This window comes from Lichenostomus cassidix, chromosome 7, assembly GCF_008360975.1.
Source record: "Lichenostomus cassidix isolate B80296 chromosome 7, HeHo_3.0, whole genome shotgun sequence".
NCBI lineage: Eukaryota > Metazoa > Chordata > Aves > Passeriformes > Meliphagidae > Lichenostomus > Lichenostomus cassidix.
The window spans coordinates 10893727-10915362 of NC_139488.1; the positions used below are offsets into that span (position 1 = coordinate 10893727).

Here is a 21636-nt window from a genome sequence, read left to right on the forward strand (position 1 = left end):
TCCTGGTGTCTGACCTACTTTTTGCAATTTTCCCGCCAGCTGCTTGAATTTACTCACTTATGCAAACATAAACATTAATATTGGTGGTGTATATTAAATGTGAACTTAACTTTAAGAATAATCTAGTGAGGGGAAAATGGAATGTCACACCTGAGCACTGTCCCCTGTAGAGCATTCTGCAGAGGTGCTACTCCACTGGACAATGTCACTGCATTAATGACGTGACCAGTTTACCACATGTCCTCTCTGCGTTCAGTAGACCCACCTGATCATTTGCACTTTGACAGCTTATAAGCACTGTCAGGGATTGCACACCAGACATTTGTGAACGGAGAGGCACTTGATTCCTTTAGGAAGGCCAGGTGAAAGTGGAACAACTCATTCCCAGTCCTGCAGGGAACAGGGGGCAAGGAAGCTGACTTCTGTTATGGAGATACTTTAATGCTTATTTACATCACAAATCATTTTCTTGTTTACCCTGACATATTTTGCAAAACTATCTCTATGGAAGATAAGGAGCTCATTCCACACATCTTTAATTTTGTTTCATTCTTAGTTTTGTGCTGAGACCTAAGCTGTATTAATCTGGATAGCAGCATTAGTATATCAGGCTTAATGAGGAAATAAACGGTTTAGTCATTTGAGGATTGCTGTGCTGAATCAGACTGACTTCCACATCTGTACAGATACTTGGGAAGGCCAGTGAGATGTTTGTGTAAAGCAGCACATACTCATTATCACTAATTTTTTGTAGCTGGCTTGCCTAGGTGTTTCTTCAGCTTCAATTTTTTAAGTCTTATTCATTTCAAAACTGCCCATAATAAATGTCTGAAGTCTGTGTGTAGTTACAGCTTTTGATTTTGATGGAGTTCTAGCATGAATTAAATTATGATTTTTTTCTTTTTTTCCTTTTTTAGCATCGTAGACAAAGAAGTGTCATTAATGGCAGAAATTGATAAAGTTAAAGAAGAAGCCAGTAAGTAAAAAAAATACACAGGGAAATTTTGGAATACTGTGGAAACAGTTGTTTTGTTTGGCAGAAAATTACACAATCCATAAATTTGATTAGCAGCATTCCATCATCTTTCACTCTATATGTATACAGTCAGATAAGGCTTTGATGTTCCAGGGTAGTTTCTATGAGGATTGCGTATCAAAATTTCAATATTATGAAATTAAGGTAAACCAAAAGGTGATACGGAGTTAATTTAAATTATTTATTCCTTCTGCTTACCTATCAGAGATTTTGGCCGCTCTTTTTTTTTCTCATTTCTATGGTTATTCAATTACTTTGTTTCCATTGATCAATCACTGTTTTGTTGCTTATATTACCTACATAAGTTAGAATACTGGAATTAGGGTGTAGTGGAGTAGGTCATTGTATTGCCTTGTATAGCTTTAAGGGATAGTGATCAAACTTATGAATTAGAACAATTTCAAAAAAACCAAAAAACATATGTTTACTGCATTCTGTTTTCTTAATAATCTCTGGGAGTAGATCTGATTCCAGGCTTTCATGTTGTTCCTGGCTTTTGCATTTTCGTGTATATATATTCTGATTTGGGGAATGGCAGGCGGAAAGCAAGATGAGCCATGTATTAGGATACCACAATATCTGTCTTATACTCCATCCAAGATACAGTATTTGTATTTTCCCCCAGTAAATACAGGGAGAAGTGTTTCAATAGAGAATGCTAAGCAAGAAATTGAAGAGTAACCAAAGAATTGTTAGAATGATACTTCTCCTGGCAGAGAACAATGTCATTGCAATGAATGCATACAATCCTTTTATTGATTTGTGAATTTAAGGTCACAAATATATGTAACATTCTTGAATGCTTCATTTGCATTTAGAACTCACTTAGTTTACAAAAGTATACTAATAAAACTTTTGTTTAAGAAAGTATTCTAAATTCTGTGTTGTTGCCTAAGTACCTTGCAGTTGTATATGTGTGGAAACTAGAAGGTATGAGTTATGACACCAAAGATTTGCATTAGCTTGTGTTTTGAATTTTATTTGCTAATTTTCTGGGAATAACATGAAACAGATGTAGATTTGAAGCTCTGTGTTATTCTGGGAAGGAGTTGAGGATGGATATGTATCAGCAGCTTTTTGGTTACCTGCAGATACCAGGTAGCCATAATCAGCTATGGTGCATGCACTCGTTCCCTGGAAAATCAGTGGTAGAATTCCTATTAGCAGACACAGGTTTAAGTCCTAGCTGCATAAACAAAACAACATTTCGGAAATCCACTGTCCAGGGCTGATGGTGTTATAGGGCTCATTCATTAATCTTGGCCAGTTACAAGAACTTTTGCAGAAAGTAAACCTAAATCCTACCTACCAGCATGCAGAGTGCTGCATTTGCACATGGCATGTTCTGTTTCCCTTTTTTCCTGCTAGCTCCATGCATGACAGTGGATGGCCCCAGTACCTGTCTCCAACAGTGTGGTTTCTGCTGTCTCTCAAGGCTGTTGTAGGCTTTAAAGTGCCTTCAGAAACCTAGGCAGAAAGTTATTATAGGACTGTAGCATGCTAACCAGGATTTACAATATTATTTATTTTCATATCTCTTTGCTGCACTCGAGGACTGTTTTACAGCCTATTGTAACACCAGGAAAAATTCCAAATATGATAATTTCAGGGCTTTTTTTAAATGGATATTTGGCTGGTATCTCGTGGAAATAAATGCCAGTATGAGATGAGATCATATGGTCTGCACAGTCACTTCAGCAAACAGGATGTTGATCTAGGGGAGAAACAATATTAGCATTACCTAGAATAAGCAGTAAAGCAGAACTATTGGACAAGGTAAGCAGCTGGTGAACTGTTCATTTAATCTGATAAAATTTTCATACTCTTGTAGACTGTATTCTACAAAAAGTGAAATTAAAAGATGAGCTGGAGAGATAGATACACACCTGTTCTTAGCATAAGTAATAATGCAGACAGATTTACCAGCAGGACTAAAGTAACTGAAGCCACCCTCTGCCTTCCCTGCTCTGTGTGACACACAATCCTCCACAGTTGCACAGGTTGTTTGCTCCCACACAGCTGTACAGGTGCAGCTGTGTCTCCCTGTGCCTGCTGGACCATGTTGTACTCAGTGAAACATTGGAACAGGTTTTCCAGAGGAGAGGAGATGCCTTATCCCTGGATGCATTCAAGGTCAGGCTCTGAGCAACCTGTATCTATTGAAGATGTCCCTGCTCATTGCAGGGGGATTGGACTAGATACCTTTAAAGGTCCTTATCAGCCCAAACTACTTATGATTCTATGATACTTTTAAAAGAAGGTGTTACCTGATTAACTAAATGATAATAGATTGAGCAACAAACTGTCTGTAAAATATCATTAATTCTCACTTTTAAAAACAGCATTAAAAAGTGTAGGCTGGTTACATGACTTGTCAAGTGTGCTGTGGAAATTCGTGGCAAAAAGAAGGCAAAGAAGCCAAAATCTCCACAGCTGTAATGGAGTCTGTGGTCTTAGGATAGTTTACATCAAGTACTGCTCCCCCTACTGTATGTGTAAGTTCAAAAGACTGTGATTGTTACATTTAGATGTTGTTTCCTCTCTGCTATAAGTAGTGATCCCATCAGCCAGTTAATCAGTTGTTGCTTTTACACTGAGTCACCATGCAGGTAATAGTTTGCAAATATTTTGTTTTCCACCAAAATTGTAATGTCATATTATCTTGTAAGTATATCATTGCTTCATGATTTATGATTGATCTTTCCCTATAAGAGTATAACTACTCACCCCTTCCTTACATAGAATATACAAGACAAGCAGTAGTGAATATTTTGTATTTTTCCATGAAGACTGTTGGCCTTCAATGGTGCTGTGCTGTTGAAATGGCAAATGTATATTCTGTATGTGAAAGCAAAATTGCAGTGCCAGTGATTTTAATGTAAACTGTATATGAACAGATTTTTTTCAGAGGAAATTAAATTCCCCTACGTAAATCAAATACAGCCTGTCTTCAGAAACAGGCTGATGATTCAATGTAATTCTTCTTTCCATGTCTCAGTGGAAGGCTCCCTGTATTTGTGATTCTGCATAAAGCACTGGAAAACTTTAAACAACATGTCTTTGCCCCTGTTTGTCTGAATACTGAAGGTCTGGTTTAACTTTGATTTTCTGACAGCTATCCTATTTTCAGATCTTTTTCAAAATCAGGCAGTTCAGTGAAATATGCTGATTGACTTAATCTGTGCAAGGAGGATATTGGAAGTCCAGTTAAGGGAAGGTTCCATGTGTTTATCTCACATGTGATGTACCATGTTAATGCCCAAAGACTAATAAATTACAGAGCAGTTTACCTTCCTAGCATTAATGACTGACTATTGGTATTTGGCAGTGGAAATCCTGACTGCTCGGCAGAAGAAAGCTGAGGAGCTGAAGAGACTGGCAGACCTAGCCAGTCAGATGGCCGAAGCACAACTGTCTGAACTCAGGGCTGAAATTAAGGTCAGGCATTCACTTCTTGGGTATTTTAGCCATTTGCAGAAATGCCAAGGAAGAGTTGTCACATTAATATGCCCAGGCTGTTCACTCCAGCGATGGGCCAAGGGGTAACTAGCTTTCCATAGGGAAAGGGTAGCTTCTTAAAGCATTGTACCACCTCTGAGCAGTGTACAGTTGCTATCAGAGAAGTGTAAGCTATCCCCTCCTAAGTGTAGCAATGGGGAGTTTGGCTGTTTGTGTATCACTTAGACTCAGCAAGCAAACCTGATAGTTTCAGGTTCAGTGATCAAATACATATTCTCCAATGAAATTACCCACTTCCCAAGTGTGGGAGGGATCCACCCATCACTGGGCTGAGACATGTAATTTAGTAAGGATGGGAAAATACTTGGTTCTGCACAGAAATCTTGTGTACAGGGCAGGGTCAAGAATTTGTTGAGCTTTAAAATGAACTTAAGTATTGACTGGTTCTTTCACCATCCATACAGTCTTTTGCTCAGAATGTAAATCACTGTTAACATGTCTATTTTTGCAGCACTTTGTGAGTGAACGGAAATATGATGAAGAGCTGGGCAGATCTGCCCGATTTTCCTGTGATACAGAGCAGTTGAAGACCCAGATTCAGCTCTGTGGAGAAAGTAAGTGTTGATGATTCTTCTCACTGAGTTTCCCAGCTTTTTAACAGTATTCACTGGATTTCTCAGGAACCATATGGAGTCCCAAATCATAAAGTCATTAAGGTTGGAAAAGACTTCTAAGATCACTGAGTCCAACTGTCAACCACCATGTTCACCATTAAACCATGCTCTCAGGTGCCATATCCACATTTTTTGAACACTTCCCTGGGCAGCCTGTTCCAATCCTTGACAACCCTTTCCATAGCAATTTTTTTCCTAATATGCAGTCTAAACTTCCCTTGATGCAACTAGAGACTATTTCCTCTCATCCAGTTCCTTGTAACCTGGGAGAAGGGACTGATCCCACCTTCCTCCAAGTTCCTTTTAGGTACCTGTAGAGAGCAATAAGGTCTCCCCTCCGCCTCTCTTTGTCTAGGCTCCTGTTTCCAAATCATCTGCCCTTCTGCTTGGAAATTCAGGTTCACATTTTTTCTTCAAGTATCATGTCCCGGTTGCAAAATAAGAGCCTATTTCTCATCTTTGTCATGCTATTTTTCCCTTAAAAAAAGTAAATTATATAAGGCTTTGCCCAGTATATTACTCTGTCCAATGGTATTCCATTCAGGAGAAAACTGATTAAAAAAAACTGAACTAGTGTATGCACATAGTGGAAAGAAAATGTTTTCGAGTAGTTCCTAAAAATAGAAAATGGAGAAAATACCACTCAGTCTGCCAATACAAGCTTCTGACTGCACAGCTAAAGAACTGGCTGCTTGGGGGCATAACCAGTTTAACTCATTAGACCGTAAGAATTGCTTTTGCAGAACACTTTGAAGATCCATCTAACCCCATATCCTGTCTCTCAGTGAAACCAACCCAGGACATTTCAGAGGAAGACGTAAACTTCCCAGTAATTCAAGTAATTGTTTACAGTCACCTCATAGACCCTATCTAATACCCTGAAGCATAAAAGATTGAAAATTCCATAAAGATTATCTTGATTAATAATACCACAGTCGCTCTTGGTACAACCATAGACTGTTTTTTTAAACTCATTGAACTACTTTCCTAAATAACTTCCAGCTGCAGTTAATTCAGCAAGTTAATTATTTATACCTCATTTCAGTAAAGCATTACATAAGCGTAGTTTGATGCAGGCCTGTTCAAATCAGGTCAATGAAGTCAAAAGAGCAGCTATTAGCAGGGGAGCAGTGTCATCCTAGAAATGACTGATAGTGCACTGACTGTCTGAAGAACTTGGCTTGTACCTGCCCTTAGTGACCTTAGATGAGCAACTGATGATGATGGATGTCTTTGACAAGAGTGCAAAAGATGTTTCTTCTTAGCATCATCTTTCAGTGAGACCCACACCCTGCTAGGAGCTGCAAATACCCCTCAAACAGAGAATGTATGAGGCTTATAAGAATAGCTGTTAAGGTCTTTAACAAAGGCAATAACCAAAGCCACAGACCTTGTTCAAAGAAAGGAATGTTCTAGCATGAGGAGAGTGTCGACAGTATATACTCAAAGGACAGGAAGAAACAAAAATAATTGGATTGACATAGAATGCCCAGTGGAGGATTGTATCCTTTCCTTGTACATCTTTTTTTGCTAAAAATACTTTTTTTTTACAAGCATTTGAGTTTCTCTATGGGCATCCATGTGCAGCAGTCTGTTTTAGACAAGAGAGAATTAATACAATTCAGGGATAGTTGGTCTCACTGAACTCAAGAGAGAAAATTCAGTTCATTGTGTGGATCATTGCATTGTTTTTCTGAAGACGACACCTAGTGGGAGAAGTAGCTGATGCTGGCATAAGTGAATAAGATCCTCAGAAAACCGAACAAATGATGCATACTTACTAAAATTATTTCTCATTTTCTTTCTCTGTACTAGAAGTGAAAAAATAGAAGTACCTCTTAGATAAAAACAACAGGTGTCTCTCTGGAGTGAGCCTCAAATTTTTCATCTGTACCAGTAGGAAACAGAAAAACCAGGACAGCAAATTAAGATCAAGAACTTCATTAGCCTCAGAATCCTCTTTAAGACTGCTTGGGGGCCATTTTGCGGAAGCATCTTGAAGAAATGCAGAGAGGAATCAAGGATTTTTTGGTGCATTTCATATCCAGACATGACAGTGCTTAATAAATTAGGTGATCTCAAAATACTGAGAAGTAGAGAGAAGGAATATACTGAGATGGGCAGTAGTGCTTCCTGATGGTACAGACTGCTGTGGTCTGCATTAAGTAGATTAATGCACTGCATTCAGTTCCAGTGTTTATAGATATCCATGATACAGAAGAACCTATTTTACCCATCTCCTTTAGAGAGGAATAAGTAAAGTTCTCTTGGATGACAAAAGCCTGGCCTTCTGCCAGGCTCCTTCTAGTTCTACTGCAGTGCCACCACATTGGCTCTTTTATCTCTGGAAGTGCTTCACAGTGAGGTAGATTTACAGGTGTAAAACACTTTGGCCTGACTCCAAGTTACTTCCATAGTTAGCTTAAGTTAGCTTACTTCACTATTTAAAGTGAGACTGGAACAATGCTTCCAAAATTAACTGTAAGCAGGGTAAGAATACAGCCTTATGTTTAGATGTTGATCATTTAACTGATAACACATAATCCTTTTTTTATAGTTTCTCACCCAAAGAACAACTATTCCTCAAGACCACCTTGTAGTTTAGTGCTCTCTTCAATGACCTCACATGCAACAACTGGCAAGCAAAACACGCACACCCGAAAGTCCTCCAGTAATGTCAAGAGCTCTGATAATAAAACAGCCAGCAGTAAAGCACAAAGTCATCTTTCTTCCAGTCCTACAGAACCTTCTTCTCAAGGAGTCCCAACAAATAAGCAGGTGAGAATGTCAATCAGCCGTGAACTAAACTAAATTACTTCAAAATTTTCAGAAAAATATGTAGCATTGAAACTTAATACAAAATTGAATACTGGTTTGCGGTCTATATTTAATTAGTAATTTTTGAAGATAAATAAACATCTTTTCCAGCTTCATTTTCAAGTCAGTGTGAACATACAAAGCAAAAATACCAGAAATACCATATGAGTAAAGACAGCTGTCTGTTCAGAAGTGACTAGTGGCAGTAACAGTGAAAAAGAAAAACCCTATATTACAGCTAACTGCTATGGTGGAGAAACATTCAGTCCTTGACAAATGCTGAGTTGATGTGCTGTTGAAGCGCAATTATTAGATACACTTTGAAAGTAGAATCCTGCCAGGTTTGAAAGCATATTGTTTCAGAATTATATATATATATAAAATTTAATATATCTATATCTATCTATATATATATCATATATATATATAGTATATTTCAGGTTATAGTATTGTACTATGTTAGTAGCATTATATATATGATACATGTATGAATTACATTTTGTTATAATAGCGCCTTAGAAAGTCCCTAAACTATTGTTCTTAGGTAAAGCTGCCACTGAAGTTGGTCTGAATTTTGTCCCAGTAGGGATTTTAGGCTCAAGTAGATGCCTGAAGGGAAACGTAAGAGCACTACAGAATGTCAGTGCATGTATGGAATCAGCTGTCCTGTCAGGCATGAAGGAAAGTAATTCAGCCACTTCCCACTAAGGATCAAAGCATCCTCTGAGCAAAGTATCACAAGGGACATGTCTTCCACAATGAGTATTCCTAACTTGAGCTTCGTTTTCATGTGAATGTCTGTTCTTCCTGCAATCATACTATAGTACCTGCACAATGCTTTACTAGGAGAGCAATAGTCATGGTTTTTAAAAAAATCAGTCAGTATCAAGTTCTTCAGTACTTCTTAACTGCTGAGAGAATCAGAGAGTATCCAGAGTCAAAAAGGATACACAAAGAGCACGAAGTCCCACTCCTGGCCCTGCACAGGACACCCCAAGAGTCCCACCATGTGCCTGAGAGCATTGTCCAGCATTCTTGAGCTCTGTCAGCATTGGTGCTGTGACCACTGCCCTGGGCAGTCTGTTCCTTTGCCCACCCACCCTCTGGGTGAAGAACCTTTTTGTAATATTCAACCTAAGCCTCCCCTGACACAACTTTGGGCCATTCACTCAGTCTTGTCACTGTCACCAGGGAGAGGAGATCGGTGCCTGCCCTTCCTCTTCCCCTCACAAGGAAGTTGTAACTGCAGTGAGGTGTAACCTCAGTTTCCTCCAGGCTGAACAGACCAGGTGATCCCAGCTCTCCAGGCCCTGCACCATCCTCATTGCCCTCCTTTGGACACTCTTAGTATCTTTCTTATATCATTGCACTCAAAACTGCCCCCAGGACTCGAGGTGAAGCTGCTGCAGAGCAGAGCAGGACAATCCCCTCCTTGCCTGGCTGGCAATGCTGCACCTGACGTCCCCCAAGACAGGGCTGGCCTTCCTGGCTGCCAGGGCACTGCTGACTCATATTTCACTTCTGTTGACCAGAACCTGCAGATCCCCTTCCTCAACAGCTGCTGTTGAGATGTCTAGAATTTCATCCCCTTTTCTGTATTCTCTTGAATAATGGCAGATGTTAATTTGGCATCAGAGGTGAACCTGCCATCTGTATCTCCAGGCTACTCAGATGAAGTATGGTATTCATAGTTCTGGTTTTAGTTATTATAAAGAGACTCTGGTAACAATCAAAACTTTGTGGTGTTTTCCCTCTCCTAGTAACAGTGTTAGTTTTGATTGCTGTGTTTGCTGGCCTGTTGGAAGGATCCAGATAACCTAACAGTTATCCAATTTCTTTCTGGGTAGAATGGGCCTCCTAGCCAGAGACGAAGATTCAACTCGCAGCACCAAAACATGCGGCTCAATGGATCTCATAAGTCACAAGGCGCCAGTAATGAGGCAGATCAAAATACAAAGAGTGGTTCCAGGTCTGAGCACAGAAGACAGCAGCATAACAGCTTTCGATCTAAAAATAAAGGAGCTGTGAAAAATCAAGAGCAATCTACAACTGCAAGGACCACAGAGAATCCAACACATTCAGAGAAGAGCCGACGGAAGCATCACACACCGGACAGCGCAGAGCACAGGCCTTTCCAAGGCAGTGTTGGCAGGGTGTCACAATGCAATTTATGTCCTGCAAGGATGGAGGTCTCTGCTGATGCCACTGTTCTTTCAGTGCCAGCTGTGACTTTGGTGGCTTAAAATGTCACAGTGATGGCAGGCAGAGAAATTTAATCTCTTCAGTTTAGTTTCTTGCTTGAAATGCTTGTTGGTGAAGAAAATAAGTCAGAACATAGTCTTTTAAAACTTTTGCTGCTTAAAACTTGTTGGTATCTTTATTACTTACTAATTATCAAAATTAAATCACACTTTCAAGGCTTTCCCCAATATGTTCACATTTATTTTGTCATGACTGTACGAAATCTTACCAAAGCAGCATTTACTTCTTAGAAAAATGAAACCTAGATTGGAAAGATAAATTGATATTTAAATTCATAATAGCAAAAGCCTGTTGTAGATACGTGGTTATGCCAGTCAACATTATTATTTCATAGAACAGCCTGTATTAGAAGGATCCCAGGAAGTCTATATGCTGTGGTCTGCAGTGAAATCAAATAATCTTGTAGAATTTTTCAGCAAATCTCTATACACCTCTTTTTTTCTGTGCGTGTATACACGTACATGCATGCACACTGTATACACAGAGAGTATTGTCCTATACAAGAAGAGTTGAAAAAGCAGTTCATTTGATTTTAGCTTATTATTCCATAATCTCAGATCTTTAAATTCAAGTATAAATTGTATTAAATGTATTACATATTGGTATTTTTCATGGACAAACTATTTTTATGAGGCTGAGGAAATATGCTCATTTAAGTTTGGAATGTATATAGTAATGGCTATTCAGATGCACAGCCCTGTTCTCCATCCTTATCAGCCACTTTTCTATGACTAGCTGGATTTATTTTTTGCATATGAAAAGTTGCAGGTCTTCTAGACTTGAATTCAAATTATTTTTCTATATTTTTGCTGTAGGAACCATCTGTCCATAACAAGAGCTATGACTAATAAATTACTTAGTCTTTATGTTCTGAGTCTGTATTTCAGAAAACCTGTTTCTTCCAAATAATTAAAATCTTCTTTCTAAAATACTCTGGTGTTTGCTGCTTTGCAGTGCCTAACCTTGTGCTGTTACTCAAATTGTATTTGCTTAGTTGAACTGGGAGCAGTGGGAGGCTTTCAGCTGAGTTTGGACTGGACTAGGCTTTTGCTTCTAGCTTGATTCTAATGCCAGAGCACACAAAACAGCCATGCCATGAGAGCCACCTCCATCCAGAACACATTTTAAAGTAAGTTACTGTTTGTCATAGTAAGGTGTCAGAATCCAGAGCTGGCATCAAGTGACCTATTGGCCTAAGTGTCAGAATCAGAAAGGTGTAAAAGGTCAGTAAAAGCAGGAGGACACTTGAGCATCTTTAAAAGTTTACACCTAGGTGATTGTTTCCTATTGCTTTTTACCAATTTCCTCTGCCTAATTCCTGTTTGCTGACTGCACACTTCCTTAGTACTGACTAGATTACTATTCCTGTGGGGCCCTTGAAAGATTATCTTCAAGGCAAGAGCAAGGTCCATTCCTTAATTTTTATTTCTCTTGATATACAGTGTCCCATGTGTGAATATTGGTAAAACCTGATTTTAAAAGGCAAATATCTTCATCTGGAGGAGTGGTGAAAGAAAAATAAGCATGTAGGTAGACACAGGCTTTCTTAGCATAGCAAGCACTGCTATTTTCCTAGTTAATTACCTATCACACTTTTAAGCTGAACATTTTGGAGTAGATGGAACTGAAATTCCAGAATCTCTGTTGTGCATACCTATCAGATAGGCAGCTTTTCAAAATTTATCTGCTGCCTTACAGTTTCACTGTAACCTCACTCTAAGAGATGTAATCACAAATTTCATGCAGATATTACACAGGAATTTCTTATATTATCCATATGTAAGTTGTGAAATGTCTCTTCTTGTAATCCTTCCTAAAGAAAGAAAATCTGATTTATCTCTAATGACATTTATTCCTTCTTTATAGCTTCTACACTTGGCTGATTATTGCATTATTGAAAGTTACTTTATTTCAAAAGTCAGTTTCTCACAAGCAGCCTTCTACAGATAAATAAATAAAATGTGTAACATAAGTCATAACTCAGCACAACAGGACCACCTTGTGCTCTTCAGTACCAGCCAAGCTTTGATGTACTGGAGGCTTGGTATGTGACAGATCCAGGACTAACAGGTGAGAGATGGCTTTTCTGTTTTCTCTTGTGACGCAGAAACATCTTTGTTAAAGAGCTGTGCATGGGTTTGGTTAGGCTGAGCAGTGGGCTGGTTGCGGGAATGCTGCAGTTTTAGCACACCAAGTTTTCTCTAGTGTCTGTACTGGTCTGGGAAGTTTATTGCTATCCATATTTTAACCATATTATGTGGCTGTGCTCTGAAACTGTGTCAGAATGATGTATCTTCATCTTTCATTTCATGTGTCTCTGTATACTTGGAATTACATCTGCCAATTTCTAGGGGTGTTTTACTGTTCATGGTAGTTACAAGTAGCCAAATGCTCTTGGGCTCTTCTTCAACAGAACTCTTTATCTTCTCATTACAGAGACAACTACATGCAATTCTCCTTTTTGATGTAAGGGACTTGTAGAGGGGCAGTGAGGGAATTTATGGCAGGGCAAGGCTTCCCTTCCAGGCTAGTCCTCTTTTATAAGAAGTGCCCTCAATTAGCAAAGCAAATACAGCTGTTTGGTGTCACTCACAAACGTAGAATTCCCACTGCACTTTATACTCTTCCAGAAGTGGAAACACACCTTAAAGGGCAGTATTTTAAAGAAGGTTGAATCTGTTTTATCTTTTGTGTAAGATTGAATTCAGAGTAAAGACAGAACCTAGCAAAATAAAGATCCAAATACACAGTTGGAAAACTAAAAAGAGAAAGTAACTTAAAACAAGTCAAGCTTTTTGGAAAACTTACATTAGTTAGCCACATTTGGGGAAAAAACAAAAAATTCCCAACGCTTAATGTGCTTGAAAATGTCACCTTGAAAGAAAAACTAATGATTCTGAAATTGAAGTAACTTGCTGAACATGGTCTTTCCTGAGAATGATCTCTGCTGTAATGATTTATAATTTTACAAAGATTCAAAGTAACCCATTGTCACATCACTTGACAGTGCATCTAGTTCCAGTTTCCATGAAGGCTAATGCTAACCATCTGTCATAAAACTGTTCAGTATCACTGTTCAGTAAGAGAAATTGAACAAGATTCTGTGAGATAAAAAACATGCTGGAAGTGTCTACTTAGGTAAGTTAAAAGGCCATGTTTGCATCTGATCCATTTTAAAATAAATAAATAAAATCAAGTCCTTCTTTCTTTACCTCTTTACCACAGCCACTCTCTCATTCCATCTACTGAAATTCAAGGGGGTTGTGTGTTTTGTTCTTCTAACCACAAGCTAGTATGTCCTGGAGAAAGAGAAGACTCATTAATGCTGCTGCAATGCAAACAACATAAATGTTATTCAAAAAATACTGTGCTCCCACAGTAATTAAGTAAACACTGAGGTAATACTCAAAAGTCCTGCAGGATTATTCTCAAAGCTTTTTCTTGTATGTCTTTTCTCACCTAAATGATATTCTATGGTTCTGTGTTTACAGGAGCTTTCTAAATTCAAAAGTTGGAAGAAATCTGCTTTAGAAAGCATAGTAAAAAGATTTTAAGGTGCATGGTACAATGCTCAGCTGTAGAATAAATACTGAAGTATTACTATTTATTTATTATTTGTTCCCTACTGCTATTAGTGAACTCACACAAAAGGTACGTATTAAAAACTGCATTTCAGTCAGATTATTATGAAAAATTTCACAAACTTAGTGATGAATTGCATGTTCAAAGAATAGTATATTACATCATGTTGGTATATGTCCATAATTTCTGCTTTGTCCTTTGTTCAGTGAAACTTTTTTTGTTGAGATAGGAAGAGCCTTGGGATTGTTGATCTTCAGATTTATTTTTAAAGAAAAAAACTCTACTTTAAATACTCTAAAGGTGAGCTGGTCTTCCATATACAGACCAATAGCAGAAAATTACACTCTACACCTTCATAGTGACTACTGTTCATGGCAAACTGTCTCCATAAAAATATGCTAGTACACAAAAAATTGGGGTGTTTTACTTGTGCAAATTATATTTCAAGTCCTTATGGTTGGGAGAAAAGCCTGAAAATCTGATGGCTTTAAATGATCTAGCAAATAAAACATTTAAAGAACCCTTCTGTAATTCTAATAGTCTCAGGAATTTTAAGAACTTGCATTTTGGCAATGTTCTCAGTGTTTGGAGACAGCTGTATTTACTGTGCTGGAGAAGCAAAAGCAGTCATAAAAACAGCAAAAAAAAACCCAGCACCAACTCTAAGCAAGGGTACAAAACAAAGCCTGGTTTTGTTCACTGATTTAAACAACTAAAAGGGCTCTTGAAAATCAGTGATCCAAACTTGCCTTTCCTCTGCTGATAGAACACACAGCAGCTCTTTGTTTCATTATCATTACTCAACATTTGCCCTGGTACAAGAATGTCTCCTCCAGCCTGCACGGCAGAAGGAGGGAGACTTTTCCTTCAAACCATGGCACTCCAACCTCAACTTCTGTGCTTTGCTGCACACAAGTTGAGGTTGTCCCCTCCTGATTTGAAAGGACCTGCAGAAGGACACCGAAAGCCAGCTGTAACTCAGACCCTGCAGCCTCAGCAAAGCCACCCCACAGTGGTGTGACAAAAAATGCCAAGGCTGCACTAGCCTTGCCCCTGTGGCAGATCATACCATGGTACTGCTGTACATGTGTGTCTCTGGAAAAACAGCCGTGTTACTCCCACAGCTTTTTCCCTTCCTGTATTTCAGAATTTTCTCACTGTGTACAAGCAAAGGTGGTCCCTTTCATTGCTGCTAGTAACAAAAATGGTGATTTACCCTTGAGTGCCAGTAAAAGTGCCAGTAAGTGCATTCAGCTTCTGATATCTCCACAGTAGTCAGTATGTTGCATACTTGTGGCAAATTTGTGTCTAATGAAAGCTACTTATTTTTATCTAATTTTCGCTCACTTTAAAGACACAAATTGAGGTTCACTGTAGTTAATGTTAACTGTAGTTAAAGTCGATGAAAAGATTTTCTTTTATGCTGTGGAAGTTCTCACTTTAAGGTACAGCCCAACAGAAATACAAATGGGAGTTACTGGAGTGTTAAACTGCACGTGCTCTGTGTTTGAGCGATTTTTAATCCATTTTTCTTACTTCCTTTCTAGCATCTAAAAAATACATAGAAATAAAGCAGAAAACAGACTTCAGTGCTCACTTAAAACAATTTCTTTCTGTGCTTTTCATTATTTTTATCACTATTTTCTACCTAATCTTAGAATAAGGGATCATGTGAGATGATCTTATCTTTAACCAGATGATGCAAAGCTGTCCAGTCTGTCAAATTGAGTCAAACATTATCCATCCACTTTATCATTCTTAAGCATAATATTTTCTGCTAATACAGCTGGTTCTTTCTTGTTTACTGCTGTAGAGGTAGTAGGAATTTCAACAGCAGCACTGTCCTGTTCATTTGTTTTACTGGATACAGAAGAAGGTGGCTGAGATGGTGTCACAAGAAAAAGTGGAGTTCTTTTGAGCTTCACTACGCTGTTCACAGGCTTCTTACTCCCTGCAACCTGGAATGTCATTTGGCTCAGTGTCCCATTGCCAGCACTCTGCCTTCCACAGGGAGCCTGGGAATTGCTGGGCACTGATGTGCCTGTTGTGGATGTGGTTTCAGAAGCTTCTTTGTGCAGCATCAAACTTTCACTATGGGGTCGCTTAAGAATTGCTGCAGAATGTGAAGCGTCGCAAGCAGCTACCTTTAATGAAGCTGAATTCTTGACTTTTATGTGGGTTCTTGTTGAGGGACCTAAGAATCTTAATTGGCTTGGGACCCACTTTACTTGGTAAACAGCCTTCCTCTTCAGTATAGTCAATTAATCGTCTGTAAAACAAAGAACTTCAATTTGAAAAATGGACTCTATACATAAATTGGTTTTTTAATAACATTATTTACAAAACAAACCATCTGCAACAGCCATCAACAAATAGGTTTAAATGATACTGTAACAAGCATAAATTAAGGTTCCCAGCAGTTCATCATTACAATCAGGGTTGCTTTTCTATGAATAGAACCATCAATCTCTTCTGCTTCTGTAAGATGACACATAAAAACTGTAGCAGCAAAGTAGCTGTAGGCTGGCTCAGGTCACTGTACAGTGGCACCTGGAAAAGGCTGCTTTTGGTAAGGCATTGAGAATGGAGGTGTAATCAAAAGTATCACCGTAAAACTGCAGAGAGGAAGTTCTGGAAATTCCTTCTAAAAAAAAGACATCTCACATATATGAAAATCAGTTAACCTTTTAAACTTTTCTCTTAAATTTATAGTTTAGCAGTCCATTTAACTAATACTGCTCTCTAGTTTTTGAAGTTACTTCTTGCCAGGCTGCTGAGAAATCTCAGCAGCCTAAAGAAAACTAATTTGTTTCTAACAAGTTCAGTTGCGCAATTAAGCTCTCTTAAGACATTTTGTAAAAATGTAAATTAAAAAAACAGAAAGCACAACATACACAGTTATTTAAGGAACCTGAAATTATAGAGGTGGGAAAAAAAGACTGCACTGTATTTGTGCCTAATTTTAAGCCACCTATGCAAATCAGCATACCTTTTATAAACTGGAGGCATATGATGCAAACTGCCTCTCAGGGGGTGTTCTTCGAGAGTCCAACATTCAATCAGCTCCTGAGGCACTCTCCAGTAGCTGACACCTGCATTTCAAAGCAGCATTGTATTGATGAGCTGGGAGAACACAGCCAAAATCATGCATGTTTACACCTGACTAAATAAATGAATATCTGTATTTTATTACGCAGAATTTCAGCTCTGAACCTGCTGACATGAGCATTGCTTACAAGCCAGCATGCTGCTTCATTCATGTCAACTCGTGTCCCCTCTCTGGAAAATCCCATAAAACTTTTTCTTCACCCCAAACAGCCACTACTATTTTACGTTACAAATGAAAGTTTATGCAGAGTTTTTATTATACTTAATTGGCAAATATTTTTCTCATTTTTATGTTAAAAAGTAGTAATACTGAAATAAAAGATAATTACCTCTCCCTTCCCAGGCATCGAAAGCATCCATCATCTTTTTCAGCTCAGCTACTGAGTAATAGCTCCAGATGTATGTTATTTCCAGCTTCTCTAGAAATATTGTTTTAAAGGTAACAGTTATGTGATTAGTTAGCTAAGTCCTTAAAAATGTACCACTGGTGAAAATATCATTCTTTTTACCAAATCCTAATTATAAGGACTTAGCAGTAAATGTTTTATAATGCAGAAAGGAATATGTTACTCTGATTGTTTTTGTTCAAATAAGAGGTTCTAATCCTCCTGTGAATGCCTGTTGCTAAAAATGGATATTCATAAAAGAATAGATGTTCATAGAAGAATAATTACAGAATTAATTATGTAAAACCTATTTTTCTAGAATACACAGTAGGAGAACCTGATATATTGTTTCCAAATAATCTTGGAATAAATATTAATGTTCCCAGCCTATATTTAGGAAGATATTCATCCTAATTATAAAGACAATGAAGTATCAAGAGTTTTATCTTAGCAAAAGATGCACAGTGAAGTACACTTCTGACACTGCACTGTGGGACCAAGAGAAAGACCAGCTGCTTCCAGTTGTAAGTACAGGTCTACCAATAACTTCCAATTACTGCCACTAAATACATTAGTAGTGTAGAACAAGTTCTTTGAAGAATTAAAATAATTTCCTTTCATCTTTGGTTCTCAGTGTTCAGTTGTCTTAGAAGACTGCAAAAAAAAGAACTGCATTAATCACAACCAAATTTGCAAATATTTCTGGAGGTTCTTCTGCACGGGAATTTATTCACTGTCTAATGTAAATATTATAAAGTAATTTTTAATTGTTGAGACATTTAAAAAATAATAAGTCAAACAGAATAAGAACTTAGAGCAACTGCATACTAACCACCTTGTGTGAACTCTCTCAAATTCTTGCTCTCCATGCTTAGTTTTTATCTTATTTATTTGTTTAATGTGGCCATTCTATTAGCCAGCTGTTTTGGGAGCTGGAGAGATTCCGTCCACAGATTTATAGTACAATAATTCTACATTATGCTACATATGATAACATTTAGGAATAATTAGAGTATGTATTTATTATAGTGCTGAGTTCTTGAGTTTGACAGTCACCTTACCTTTTGTACATGCTTTTACTATGAATCTTCATTCCTAGTGCCTTATTAATTGCATTGGTCCCATCAGCTCTTGTAGCATACACCCCAAGAATTTTACTTTCACAGCTTGCTCCAGAAGTGTTGAGATAATGCAGAACCCAAACTGGTACAAACTAAATGGTAAATCACAGAAATCTAACAAAGCCTGGAAAAAACATAGAACATATGGAATATTAATAAGAATGCAGTATTTTTAGTTGAACAAAATTTCATATTTAGGTTTTCTTAACTGTACCAATGAGCTCTTTCAGGTAAATCAAGGATGTAGTTTTTCTAGAATAATGTCTGCAGTTATTTCTTATCTGATGTTACCAGAGAATGTTGTGAAACTTAAGAGGTTCACAGAAAGGCAAAAGAAGTAATTAGAGCAAGGCAGCTCCTTAATATGCAGAGAAACTGAAAGGCCTGGAAATGTTTTATGCTTTTCAAAAGGAAATTAGTGAGGAAGAATGTGAAATACTGGGAAAAATAACTTGCTAAGAGAACATAGATGACTGTCAGTAATAACACAGTCAGACCTGGCAATATGTGTTAATTTCCTACCTGTTAATAAGAGTTGGGTTCTAAGTTACAATACTCTAAAACCTCAGGATTTTAAATAATATGCTAATTTTCTCCTTTCTCATTCTGAAAAATATCGAAGTACATTCTGTCTTAGAAGTTTTAGGATGAATTTGTAAAACTGGGAAAAAAAACCAACCCAAACACCTTGAAGGGCTGAAATCTAATTTCAAGTAAAATTTGATGCCAAATAGGAAACTAAATATCCTTCCTGCTATACCAGTTCTACAGCAGACTTGCATGTACAACACTCACATTTAAACTGTTGCTGTATTGCAATTATGGTAAAAGCTGGTGTCCTTTTACTGACTGTATTACCAACTCTAGGATTTCTCAACCTAAAACTCTGAATTTATTCATGTTTTAGTGTGGTCACTAAGAAGTGCTAACTTGGACATTCTATAGCTTTAGTGTTTGGTGCTGAAATGAATGAAATGAAAGGGATGGGTTAGAGAGTTCAGCATCAAAAATGTTAAGAAATGTCAAGGACTTTTTAAGGCCTTTTTAAGCTCTATATTGGACCTTGAAGAATATGTCTCCATTTCATTGGCCAAATGATCAGACAGACTGTCTGGATAAGGGACTCCAAAATAATCTGCTTCCTCCTGCATGCAATTCGAATTTGTTCATCTCCAGGAACCCGAACTTCTCCATGAAGATAATCCAAAAGGTATTTAAACAGGTTTCCATCTCAATCAATTAGACATGCTCCTGAAAACATAAAATTATTTAAATTACTGTTTCCAGCTAGTAAAGACAAATGTATCACATTCTACCAAATCATCAAAATAGAGCCTCTTGTACAAAACTTCTGTACTGGTTTTGCTTAGGAGGAGTAAGTATACTGTCTCTACTCTTTTTAAATTGTATTTTGTTGCCCTGGAATATATGTTAATTGAAGATAAAATTCTTAGTGCAGTAAACATTTCTTTGGAATTTCAGAGAAGTTGCTAATCTGCATAGGACCATAGCAACATACAACCTCAGTTGTGCTGCACTCTGCTTAAAATGCTAAAATCTAATTTCTAGACGCATTTCTAATTCTAACTGCAGGTGCATCTTTACTCACTATTGAAGGTATCTTTTCCATTTTGCTTCTAGACCATTTAAAAGAGTTAAAATGAGCATCAGTTCCAGTACACATCTAGTCAAACTTCCCTGAATATTGCTCAAGTTTTACTGTATTTGTTTCTTTTTCTCTACTTTGCTGGAAGGGCTCAAGGACCTCAAGAAAACCAACCAAACCATACAGGCTGTACAACAGGTTACTCACTACAACTGGAAAAGATGGTAGCAAAGGCCTGCCCATAAAAATGTTAAACATTTTGGGTATTTTAAACTGTCTAATGTGTGCAACAAGGAATTACTATTCTTCCTCCATCGTGTCTTAACTGGACATACTTTGGCAGGGTTTCTGAGTCAGAAACAAGTGTGAAATTTGACCCATGAATAGTTTTATTCAAACTTTTATATCACACCATGGTGGTGAAAAATGCAATCTTTACTTACTTTTACTTGGTAATGAAGTATTCTGAAATGAAGATTATATCCAAATCTCCTTATGTAATGAACACAGGGAATGAGATGGCTCTGGTGAATATAGGGGTTCACAAACAGGATCCAAGATAAATGCCAAATACTCTGCCAAGTTCGATTGTATCGGTTTTCGTACTCTTACTGAAGAAGTACATTCCATAGCCACAGTTTGGACTGGGACAGTGCAGGGGTAAGCACTGTACAAATGTGTGTGTTTGCAAGCATGAGTAGACTCATGGAATTCAGATGAACTACCTGTATGTATAAGGTCATGTCATGTATGCAGAATTGTTTTACATCCTGGAATTAGAAGCCAACTGATGCTCAGCAGATTGGAAAAACAGATGTACCATAAAATGCATAAATATATATAAAAGCATGTATTTGCCAGAGAGCTCCCTGATCAGAACATGATCTTTACAGCTTCAACATACTTACCTGATACATCCACTTTTAGAGGAAAGTATCCACTAAACATGGAAGCCAGCATGGTGTCCTTAAAGCTGCACAAAGACTCACACCTGGCTGTGTACAAACAGCCTCCCACATTCAGTTGTAGAATATCCTGGACATCTTCAACCTTCCCCTCTTCCACTGCATTTGCCAATGACGATTTTCATTCCAAGCTATTCGAACCTAAAGCAGATAGAAACAGAAGTCAAACTAATGCTAGCTACAGACTTAACCTGTCACGTACAAGACTCAAGCAATAGCTCAGCTCTTGCATGTCTGTAACACCATACTGCTTTGAAAACAGTTCTGGAGACCTAGTAGTGTGAATATCCAAATATTCTGCACCTTCACTGTGAAAAACTATGGCATTTTACTTTGCTAGGAAACACAAAGCTTACTGTTTGGAGACAAACGGGCAAGCAGAGTTAAGTGGTCAGAATGCGTGACCTGAGCTCTGGAAGGGCATCCTGGGAAATCCTGAGTATCGTTCACAGCACTAAAAATGCAGCTATTTTTGTACCAATGAAAGCATGGCTTCTTTAAAACCCGATCTTTAATCAGGGCTGCTTTAACTTCCCGGGCCGCTCTCTCACTCGCTGCCTCCCTTGGAGCGCTGCTGCGGCTGAAGCGCGGTAAGCGCATCGCGCCTGGGCTCCGCGGAA

The 21636-nt window shown here is 38.0% G+C and overlaps 2 protein-coding genes across 8 annotated transcripts in view; one reads left to right on the forward strand and one right to left on the reverse strand.

The window, feature by feature from the left end:
• Positions 1-11179, forward strand: part of SPATS2L (spermatogenesis associated serine rich 2 like) — a 143821-nt gene extending 132642 nt beyond the window's left edge. For all 7 annotated transcript variants that reach the window (XM_085066119.1, XM_085066120.1, XM_085066122.1 and 4 more), the window contains 5 exons: positions 918-976; positions 4365-4474; positions 5007-5109; positions 7727-7947; positions 9834-11179. In XM_085066119.1, coding sequence (XP_084922245.1) covers positions 918-976; positions 4365-4474; positions 5007-5109; positions 7727-7947; positions 9834-10229 — 889 coding nt within the window. In that variant the 3' untranslated portion in view covers positions 10230-11179. The remainder of the gene's footprint in view (positions 1-917; positions 977-4364; positions 4475-5006; positions 5110-7726; positions 7948-9833) is intronic.
• A 295-nt stretch (positions 11180-11474) lies between these two features.
• Positions 11475-21616, reverse strand: KCTD18 (potassium channel tetramerization domain containing 18). The gene is given in 12 exon segments (XM_085065634.1): positions 11475-16034; positions 16036-16099; positions 16820-16922; positions 17268-17341; positions 17343-17357; positions 18386-18529; positions 18531-18548; positions 18550-18569; positions 19486-19595; positions 19598-19696; positions 20960-21136; positions 21373-21616. Coding segments are annotated over 12 exon segments (1536 nt in total). The 3' UTR covers positions 11475-15566.
• Positions 21617-21636: the final 20 nt, after the last annotated feature.